This window comes from Rhinolophus hipposideros, assembly GCF_964194185.1.
Source record: "Rhinolophus hipposideros genome assembly, chromosome: 18".
NCBI lineage: Eukaryota > Metazoa > Chordata > Mammalia > Chiroptera > Rhinolophidae > Rhinolophus > Rhinolophus hipposideros.
The window spans coordinates 1,588,710-1,600,026 of NC_138064.1; the positions used below are offsets into that span (position 1 = coordinate 1,588,710).

Consider the following 11,317-nt stretch of genomic DNA (forward strand, 5'->3'; position numbering starts at 1 on the left):
TCGGTACCTTGCCTCTCCCCTTGACCCACCCCCAAGTGACGGAGGGGACGCCACTGTAACCGAGTGACAGCCAAGTTGGGGAAAAAAGGTACTTGGTTTTCTAAGAGGACCAGAATGTAAAATTAAACCTCAGCTTCCCTCTAAAGGCACGTGTAGGCCTTGAGAATTTCCGGTGATTTATTTGTCGTCTGAACTGTTCATCATTCCTGGAGTTTGGTTTCAGTGGACTTGCCTGCCTATGGAGATTTAGGAGGGGTGGTATGAATGACTGCTTGGCCGTGCTCTGAGAGCGTGTTCCTTCTTGTAACACCTGAGAGCAAAAGGCCAAGTATCCTTATAGGGTAACAGCCACTTTCGTTTTCAGGTATTTATTCAGTTTGCTACTGAGCGGATGCCACCGCCTCCCCCTGCCCCCTCCGGTGGTAAGCAGCCACACCACGTGCCTGTCTAAGTCCCAGGAAGATGTTTTAAGAGGAACCAAACCTTGGCTTTTGCTGCAGTTCGTCCTCATGGATCAGAGAAGTGAGAGTGCCAAGGAGAAGCCTGACGCCCCACCCCAGCCTGCTCTCCTTCATTTTCTCCCTGCAAACTCGTTGTGAATTAATCATCAACAAACTAAAAGGCCCTTCTTTCCTCAGACTTTTGGGGGGTTTCTCCAACACCCTCTTTTAAGGCAAGGTGGGCACAAGTGTGAGTGAATCCAGAGTCCAAACTGAGACAGTTTGGATCTAGAAAGGCCGTCAGGGATGGTCCATTTCAAACATTTCATTTAGTTTTAAGGAACCTGAGACCCCCAAAGTTAAAACTTTACTGACTTGTTTGTATAGAAAATAGTACGTAGGATTCTTTTCTACTTTTTCAGCTTTTTAGTAGATATGCTTACAAGTGCCTAAATAAAAATTGAACGATTTAAATGCAAACTTTTCCTTATACTGGATGACATTTTATGGTATGACATGGAAAAAAAAAAAGGCCACCTTTTTTCATCTAAAAGATGCTTTTCTAAAAAATAGGAATTAAACAGCTTTTTAGTTAATGCTTTAGCAAAATTAAATAAATTGAACTGGCTACTCTGTATCATTTATAAATGTTTTATCAGACTTTCACAGATTGTGATTTTAGGGCAGTATAGAAAGAAAAATTATGTGGACACATTTTCTTTTTATTAATTTGATTATAATTACCATTTTCAAATTATTTAAAGCCAGTGGTTTTCAGAGTGTGGTGGTCCCATATTCGCTACATCAGCAAGTGCTGGGAGCTTGTTAGAATGCACATTCTCAGGCCCCACCCAGGCCGAGTGGACGTGAAACTCTGGGGCGGGAGTCCCGCAATCTGGCTCTTAAACAAGCCTCCCTGGGATTCTGACACACATTTCAGTTTGAAAACCAGTGATCTAAGGACATACCTAGTTACCTTCTCATTATACAAGCAAAATGAGCACAGTATATAGTATATAAGTATGAATTTTAACATTTAAAATTTTTTCTAAGAATTATGTCATTCTCAGAATTATTGCCCTCAAAGTATTTTCAGATATAAAATGCTGAGATGTGGTTCTGAAAGGCTATGGAAACCTGACGTTTTACATCTTGTGGTTAGTAAAATCCATAAACCAATGTTTCTACTACTGAAAATAGTTTCCAGTCAGATATTTCTGAGTTGAGATATTTCTCAACCTCCCTTGAATAACATTTTCTAAAATCTCAATGGAGGAGCGCATTACTTTTCATTTTAAAATTTAACTTTATTTAATTAACTTTTTGAGTAATAGTAGCTTGTGATCAAAGGAAAACTCTCTCGTGACATTTCCTTGCTAAAGCAAGATTTCTTTGCTATCTATCTTTCCTAAGTAATCATTCTGTACCAGAGAAACTTTCGTATTGTAAGGATTAAGCTGATTGTAGATAGTGGTCATTGAATGACTAGATCCCTGTGAACTGCACTTTTTTAAAGGAGTTAGTTTAGAGTTTTACGATTTTTTCCCTCCATTTCTAATACTGTCCCATTGTCAGAATGGAAGATACAATCTTTTGTCATTGTTGTTGAATCAGTAAATAAAATTTGTCAGACACGAATGTGTTTATACTGCAGTGAACAAATGAGACATGCTTTCGTTTCACCTGACTCTCGGAATGTAATTGTGTTTTTTGCCCACGTTTCCATGCATCTTTAGGGAGCCAATTTAATTTAGGTAAAGAGGAAATGCAACTTCCCTAGATCTCTTAAAGCTTGCAAAGGTTAACATTTAATTGAGTTTTACTCTGCTGTGCTCTGCTCCCAGGGATTTTTTCCCAGTTTTTCGAGCTACTGTATTCTTGAAGTCTACTTTTGAACAATAAACAGGAAGAAAAAAGAAACCCAACATGCTAAAATGCCATATCCCAGAAGACTGGACACAAAAGGTCAAATCCTATGTTAATGTTGAAAATGTCATTGCATGTATACATCACGCAGGTATGTTATGCCTTTGGAGTTAAACATTTATCTTAAGACCTTTGGGCTCAAGGTCACACAACTGAGACTTTTTAAACAAACTATCTCCTTTTGAAAGCATACTGAGTGGGGCACTTTGTAAAGCAGAGGTAGCAGGGATTATTTCAGTTCCAGTATCCTAGCTTTTATTGTATAGTTTATCTTTACCCAGATAGTTAAACAGATGGTGCATTAAAACCATCATTCCAACCCAAGATTATAAAAAGCAAGCAAGTGTATTTTTATAATAGTAAAGAATAGGGGGCTTATGGCCACTCTGGGTTTAGTGGACACTGAATTGAAAAGTCGGTCCCCATGACCTCTCTAAAACATCTTACAAAATATGCAGACTGCACACACCCTACCCTGACTCCTCATGTTTGAGTAGGACAGAAATACCTCGTCACGCATTTTCCTTCCCAAGTGGCAATCTAGACGTTTAAAAGTTTCTGACTGGTCTGACTGTGTATCCACCTTCAGCGTTTCTCTGGTCTGCATTGTTCCAGTGCAGCGACAGGTCTGGTTTCGGGCACGCTTCTGGTGTGTTACACGTCACTGTCACTCACTGAGTGAGTCTAAGCCCTTTGGGTCACAGCGGCGTGCACACACAGACACACACCCTTACTCCTTCCCTGTACTGACCCCCTTCGATTACATTAGTAGGTGGTGGTCCTACCTACAAACAGGGTGGTGGCCTGATAGGTGAAAAGGCCACAAGCTCGGTCCGTGGGTTGCACATTGGCAGGTGGAGAAGATGAGACCTCAGGCCGCACACGCTTCCTGCTCTGGGTGCACAGGGTCAGGCTTCTAACCAGGGAAAGGGGAATGACTTCATGGGACAGTTACTCCTGCGTGGGCTGTTGCCACGGAGAAAGGGAGCGGACATTTGAGCGAGAGAGCATACCAGAGCACATCAGCAGCACCCAGTGAGCACTGGGTGTCTGCCCATCCCTCTGGGGGCTGCTGATGGAAGGCCATAGACGGCAAGAACCCAGGCACCTTTTGAAGTTCCCTGATGTTCCAAAGTGGCTGCTGGAGCCCTAGCTATGACAGTAGTCAAAGCAGCAAAGAGCAGCCGTCAGATGAAGGACGAACGGGCACGCCGTGTAAAGGTCTCCTGGCGTCTGGCCTCTGTACGAAGGCTGTATGACACACAGGAAGCACTCACAGAGCCAATCACAGCCGCCAGAGCTCTGGGCAGCGCAGTTTTAGCCGTGGCCCGAAGGGCTCTGACTCTACACAAGAATGAAGCGGATCCCAGACAGACAGACAGCAAGCTCCACTCGAGGCACGCGTTTGTGGCCGTTTTGCATGGGGACTTTTGAGTATGTCGAGTGAGCGAGGTGATGTTAAGTTACGTGACTAACTCAGGCAACCCAGGTTCCAAGATTATTGCTGTTTTCAGGATCAGAGTAGCATGTTAGGATCTGTACATCAGATTCCCTTTGTGTTTATAAACACTGTCCGACAGAATGCAGTAGATCCAAGAAGAAAGAATTGGATGGATATGTCCCATTTGGGCGAAACAAATAGCACTGTCATTTTGCACAGTGAGAATTCCTATTGAGAGCTCTAATGGATACATTTTTCCTACTGGAAAGGGTTTCAAATTGCTGAAAGACGTCAGAAGCATTTTCCTTAATTATTTGCTTGTCATGGCAGAGGAGACATTTCACTACTTTATCAGAGAATCCATTACACTTTACATTAAAGTGTTTTAAAGAAAAATGGGGTCCCCTGAGTTAAATGCGCATCTTAATCCTAGCAAAATTCACTGGAGAAAAAAAAAACAAAAAACAAAAACAAATGAAAAAAAAGACATCTAGAAATTTTCATGAGCATATCTTTTTTTCAAATAGATGGTAACATTACGAATACCATTTGGCCATGGCATTTATGCCCCTGGGTATGGCTTTGCATTGCTGACTTACCTGTTACCCAGTTGTGATTGTATATTTGGTTTCTGGTTCGTTCATGAAGTTCTGGTACATGGCTTCAGATAAACCCTTTGTGGGGTGTCACTCTGGTTGACGAGACACTGGTTTCCATGCATTCACACTTACCCTCTGCCAAACATAATCACAGGAAAACTTCTTTTGTATTTGCATGAATTGATCTGAGTCGTAGTTATAAGCTCAGTCAGGGAGCGGCTCCAGGGAACTTTGCTAGTTGGGCGTCCGTGGAACTGGCTCCACTTCCAGCTAGCGTGTGATCTCCAAGCCATTTTGTTTCCTCGCGCTTCCATTTTCCTCACTTTTAAGATCATGACAACATCTTTACGAAGCCTAATGAGATCACATCTCCACAGAGAGTGCATAAATATGCAACATTCACAAAGACTACAGAGCATATCTACAGAGAGAAATAAAAAGACAATACAAGACAAAATACAAGACAATAATCTGAAATACTTCATGCAAAGTATTTGAAAACAGATGAAATGGATGACATTTTTAGTAAACTTAATGATCAAGATTGCCTCAAGCAAACAATAGCCGCACTGGAAAACGGATCGGAAGCTGAGGACGATCCCTGGTGTGCCTGGCTATAACCTCACCCCAAGACAGCAGACCCAGATGGCTTTACAAATGAGTCATAGCAACGGAGGTTAACTCCATATTATACCAACTATTTCAGGAAATAAAGGAAGAATTGCTATTCATAATACGATGCTAGCATAACCTTGGCACCAAAAGTTGTCCAAGAGTAGAAGACGACATACAGCAACTTCATGTATGAACCCGGATACAGAAATATTGGTAGATGGAATTCAGACGTGTGTATACTATGTATTACAATCAAATATGATTTTACCCAGAGAATGCAATGGTGGTTCAAACTGAAAAACTAATTAACCCTTTGCATTCAAAGCTAAGAATATAAATGGTCTCAAATGCAGAAAAAAATATAAAGTATATGATCAAACATATTAGAAAATTAAGATTACAAATGAATTTCCACAATCTGATCAAATATATCTAATCACGTGCAATTTTAAAAGCTGAATGGAGCTCCTCTGTATAAATATGCTGTTCCTTTCTCTAGGAGTCATTTTGTTCTCTCTTTATACCCTTTACCTCCCTTAGAACTGGGCCCTTCTGTCAGCACCTAAGTTGTTCTGTCCCTGTCTGTAAACTATCCTGCACCAGCCGGGCCAGGCCACACCTCCTCTCAGGAGCCTGTTCTGCCTGGGGCCTTCCGCCCCCTCCCCCACACTCCACCCCCTGCTCCTTTCTGCCTGTGTCTGCCTCTTGCCACAAGGACAGCTCTGGCTGAGTCCAGCAAGTGTCTCCACCTTCCCAAGGCCGATGGACATTCTGAGGTCCACCTGCCCTGACCTCTCTGTTGAGCTGACTTTTATCCCCTGGATTCCATGATTCTGCACTTCCCAGTTTTCTTTCCCTCATCTCAGTTTCTTTTTTCAGGCAAACGTTCCTTTGCTCTGCCAGGATCCCCTGGAGCATTGCTGCCTGGCTCCTGGCCCTTCCTTTTCCTCTGTACATTCTCTCCAGCCATGCTTCCTCCTCAGTGCTACCAAAGAGCTCCAGGTCAGCATCCCCACAGCTGCCCTCTCTGCTGAGCTCCAGACTGGTTTCAGTGCCGACCTGGCATGTCCTTCTGTCCCGTGGGCTCATCAGACTGACCAGGGGCACCGATGGGCTCATGGTTCCTCCAGGCAGCCACGTTCACCAAGCCGCTAAACGTCCTCATCCACCTGGCTGTCCCACGAGCTGGGCTCTAGGTACCCTCGACGCCTGCTGCCCCTCGCAGCCCACAGCCATTGCTTCGTGACATCCTGCTGCTTTCCTTCCTTAGCATGTCTTGCCAGTTCTTCCCCAACCTTCTAGCAAAGCCTCCGTACTCCCTGTCAGACCACAGTTATGTTACAGCACCCGGATCTTACCAGGGTCCCCCTTTCTGCTCTTGCCTCCCTACCATCTGCTTTCTACATTTGTGGTGCTGTTTTTCTCTTTTTTTCAAATGTGAAGCCAAGAGTGCCACTCCTTTAATGAAAGCTCAATGCTCTCAGGATAAACAAAACCATTCGTGGTGATAACCTGGCCCCTCGCACACACGTCTCCCCCAGCCACTGGAATGCATTAGCCTTCTTTCTGGTCTTGAAATGAATCCTGGAGCTGCTGTGCAGGGAGGACTGACCCCATGGAGCAGGATTTGCTTGACCGGGGCTCTGGCGCCTGCCCAGTCGGCCCTGTGGGGGTGTTGTTTGTGGAGGTGGTTGGGTGGTGCTCTGGAGTGGTCTGACGCTGGCCGCCAGGTGTGTTGGTTCTAGGGCCTCATGGAAGGGTCTCTGGTGCTGGAGGCTAAGGTCAGCTGCTGCCTGTGCCCTGCCCAGAGCCACTCGGTATGAGGATTAGGTTGGTGCAAAAGTAACTGTGGTTTTTGCAATTATTTTTAACCTTTTAAACTGCAGTTACTTTTGTACCAACCTAATACAAACTTATCTGCTGACGGTTTGCACTTGTGCTGGGCTTGGAGGCCCCTGGGAGAGGCCAAGCTGTGAACTCCGTCCAGCTGCTGCCAATGCCGGCCTTGGGGCTGCTTAGCATGAGGTGTGGGGCACTCTGAGGCCACGTGCTACTTGTTTGGGGTTTGTGAACCTTTGAGAGATTTTAGGAAAGTCTGTAGCATGAGCCAACGCAGGCCATTTGTGTGGAAAAGCCACTGGAAATGGCTTGGGTGTGCCTGAAAGTTGAGTGGGGCCGGGCCTCAGGGAATCAGGGCGGAGCAGAGAAAGGCAGGTGGCCGGTGTGATGGAGGCTCAGGGATGACGTCTGCCTGCGTGCTGCGTCTGCACGCAGGGAGGGGCAGGGCTCAAGAGAGAAACAGTGGCTTCGGCCAGCTCCTCTGTCCCGGAGAAAGCTGCCCCTCTAGCCCTCACCCTGAGGCCAGACAACTCCGTTCCTGCCCACAGGCCTCTCTAGCCGCTGCCCCAGCGCTGGAGCCCAGAGCGAGTGAGTCGTCAGCAGGCAAGTCCATGCGCCGGCCATTTAGGAGGAGCACCTGGGGCTCCAGCTGCCCTCCTCTCAGCCACAACCTCTGTGGCTTTTCACAGCCAGAAATTATGGGGACTTCTCTCCCCAGCACTGGAACCCTGGGCCGGGGAGCCGGACGTGGGGCCGGGACCCCTTGGTCTTCAGGGGGGACCTCCATAGCTGAGATATCCCCCCGATTTTTAATGGTCACACGTGGGTGTGGGTCCAGCCTGTTCCGTGTCTCTGCCCCTCCGGCCAGGCTTCTTCTGCCTGTCTGTAGTTGTTGGGCTTTGGTTCGCTGGACTTCAGATGGTTCTCAGTGATGGCTGTTCTGTACTTTAGTTGTAATTTTGATGTGGTCATGAGAGGAGGTTTACTTACTCCGCCATCCTGACCGGAAGTGTGTTTACTGTTAAAGAAGTATTTTTTACATGTCACTTTGTATGTAGTGAATTCTTCAAAAGTAATTGCAGAATCAGAGGCATCGTTATATTCCTGTAGCCTGCCATTAGACCCAGGATGAGAATTTTTATAAATGTGTGAATGAACAACTAGAAAGTGGTGGAGAGCGGATGTGGGAACTGTGTTAACCTTAAAAAGTGCATAATCGCCGTGAATGAGGTCTACATGAAGCTGAGCAATAATAAGTGAATGCCTCAAAGGAAGCGACTCCGAAATTCCCTGTTAGGGTATGTGGGCTCTCACTGCATTCCCCACGTCGCACGGCCAGGCAGTGCTCAAAACCCGGCGCCCACTCAGCAGGGTCCCTGTCCTCTGGGAACTCTGGTCTCCTAGGCTCGGCGAGGCCACCGGGAGCAGTCTTGTCTTCTCTGGAAACCCTCCCTCCCTCACTTGCTGCTTTTAGGGAAGCACACACACACTGGCAGAGGCATGGAGAATATATCCATTTTCCTTCAGTTCATTTAAAGTGAAAAATGTGGACCCCCCCTCACCTCCACCCCCATAACTGGAAAGCCTGCAGGAGAATAAAATGCCCATTTGCCAGGTCCCAGGCCAGGACCATTACTGGGGCCACCAGGACACGTCCACCACACACCAACTTAGAGGGATTTCCCTCAAGCAGTTTGGTACCAAGAACTTAAGAGGAACTTGGCACCTTGAGGGAAGGGGCATTGCCCCTGAGATTTAAGCAGAAAACACCATTGCAACTGAGGATAAAACGTGTCCTGTGCATGTGGTAAAGAGACAGTACTGGCATTTTAAGGGCAGTTATCATATGACACCACACCCGAGATAGGGACGGAGGTGGGACCGAGGAGAGATGAGTTTCAGAAGAGATGTTTTTCCTTCCACGGCTTAGAACGTGGCTGTGGAAGTTGCTGTCTTTTAGGCAAGCTCAGGGGACAACAGTGAGACAAAGGTGTCCTGGAGCCAGAGGGGACACAGCCCTGGGCACAGACAGCAACCCCATCCGGGGTACCGTGCCCCTGGAATTGCCTGCCTGGCCCCTGGGGCGGGTCCAGGCTGCAAGGGGCGAAGTTCTGGATTGTTAAGCAAACCCAGCACAGCAGGTTGCTAAGGGGGGCTGGGGTTATGACAATGGAAGGAGAGAGAGGCAGGCGCCAGCGACCTAAGGGTCTTCCTAACGCAATCTTGGCTTCTGGGTCTGTCTTCTTAAACCTCAACTTTGATTTTTTTCTCCACCCAGCTGTTGCCCTCCAGATTCTTACTGTTCTTTTAAAAATTTTCTAATGTACCCTTCAGTTCCCCTCAGCGTTTAACATAGAAAACACAAGGAGACGTGTTTCCTCCAGGTCTTGTCCTTCCTGTTAATGCCGACACACGATGACCTGCGATAATGTGATGATTTTCAGTGTGGTTGGTGAAGTCCTGCTTTTTCCCCAGGAGCCAAGTGCCTCTGGTTGGTTTTCCCCGCCCTTGTCGTTGGAAAGGCCACTCATGAGAGGGAAATGCCCGTCCTGGTAGTAGCCGTAGAAATGAATGTGCAGAAAAACACCTCCAGAATGGCTGTTCAGAAGTGGAAGGGGCAGTGGAGCAACAGGGCTTGAAGTTGGACAGGGCGTATGTCTTAGTCTTGGGGGTGCCGTAACAAAGTGCTGCAGACTGTAGCTTCTAACACCAGAGAAGTGTCCCCTCGCGCTTCCAGAGGCCAGGACTCCAGAGGCCAGGACTCCAAAGGCCAGGTGTTGGCAGAGCCACGCCCCCGACACGGGCAGGCCGTTCCTCCTGTGAGTTCTTTGCCCTGTGGGTTTGCAGCCACCTGTGTAAGTCGAGGCCAGGCGTTTCTGTGGAGTCATCACCATTTTTTTTCAGGACATGTTGCAGAGTCGAAGTCATTGGTGATTCACCATAAGAAGGGATAAAATAATATTAGTGTTTCATTATTGTTTTATCTACAGCAGTACGTTCTCAAAGCTGTATTCTGAACCTTAATAACTCAGGACAGCAAATTAATGCAGAGAATAGAGCAAGAAGAATCAAAGAGAGTAAAATGAGTTTCTAATCAGATGCAAATAACAGCAGAGGACAATCTTTAATTCTTCTTCGCCAAGTTCGGTTAGAAGACAAACGGAACATCAACAACCCTGAAAGAGTAAAGAGCATGTTCAAAGCACGTTTTCTACTCGAAAACAGGAGGTTATTTACAGTGCTCGTGTGCTCACGGTTCCCCACAAGGACCTGTCCCTGTACATGTCACGTGTGGGGGAGGTGGCTTTCCCGTGCGACAGCACACCTGGTGCAGGCCCTCTTGGGAAAGGCTTGTCGCTCTGAGAACCTGGACCATGGTGCCCACTGACCCTAATGTCCAGCTTGTCTGTCCTCGGGGGGAGGCAGGCGCCTTTCCCGATGCCTCCTGGGAACTCGGCGCCCCCAGGAGGAAAGCTTTACTGGGCCTGGGGCTGCATGCGGGGAGCTGGTTAGGGCAGGGAGGGGTATCAGAAGCGAGGGGTGCTCAACCACAATGCGCCTTCAATTCGAAGGGGACCAAAGAGAGCAGCTGTTGTGATGGAGACGAAGGCGCTCAGAGGAGAGGCGGCCTGTGCAGTGTGGGGCCCTCTGGGTGTCACATCCCCGACTTGATGCGGTGGGGCAGTCTCCCGCACAGCCAGGCTGCAGTCCCACCACCACCAGCGGGGGTGCTTGGAATTCGGTATTTGGGGGTAGCAAAAGGGTTCGTTGGGAAGGACTGCATGGCTGGCAGGGGGACACGCTCTCCCACTGAGGCTTTGTGACTAACGCCGCTCAGGGAGGGTCGGGGACGTGGGCAGCAGGTGTTATATTCATTCTAGTTCTGTGAATGGGGGGTGATCCTGGCGTGGTCACGTAGAGCAGCATCTCCCACAGGTGAGCTCAGATGACCTGACTGACCCTCTGGGGACAGCCGTACCTCGTGGGTGGGACTGTGGCTCCCTCAGCCTTTCCCAGCGTGAGGGGACAGGGACTTGGAACAGGAAGGAAGGAGACAGCCATTACCTCTGCGGGTATTGCAGGTTTGGCCCAAACTCCTAAGAGCCTTAGCTCCCCAGCAATTAAAACAAAGTGCCGTTAGATTTGTTCTGGATGGTTACTGTCAGCATGTACTGCGCCCCGCTGGAGTAGGAACTACACACTCTTCCGTAAATGGGAGCTATCATCCTCCTGCCACTTCTATTTTATGTTCCATGTCATCTGACCCACAACTTGTGTCATTCATTCATCTGCAAACTTACTGTCAACCAAGTGCTGGGCACTGGGGTGAGGAGAACTTGCCATCTCGGGGGCAGGTGAGCCTTGGGCTAAAGAGTGACCGTGGCTGCAGCTGCGATAGGACATTAGTAGAGAGAGGCAGCAGTGAAGGAGCAGATAGCTTCTTGTTCCAAGGAAAT

General features: G+C 47.7%; 1 protein-coding gene across 1 annotated transcript in view; it reads left to right on the forward strand.

Moving 5' to 3' along the window:
* ABCA13 (ATP binding cassette subfamily A member 13) overlaps nucleotides 1–2,075 on the forward strand; it is a gene marked incomplete at its 5' end in the record, with an annotated part of 245,529 nt that extends 243,454 nt beyond the window's left edge. The window contains one exon of the mRNA XM_081079377.1: nucleotides 365–2,075. Within this exon, the coding sequence (XP_080935503.1) occupies nucleotides 365–451 (87 nt within the window). The 3' untranslated portion in view covers nucleotides 452–2,075. The remainder of the gene's footprint in view (nucleotides 1–364) is intronic.
* Between the last annotated feature and the right edge of the window lie 9,242 nt (nucleotides 2,076–11,317).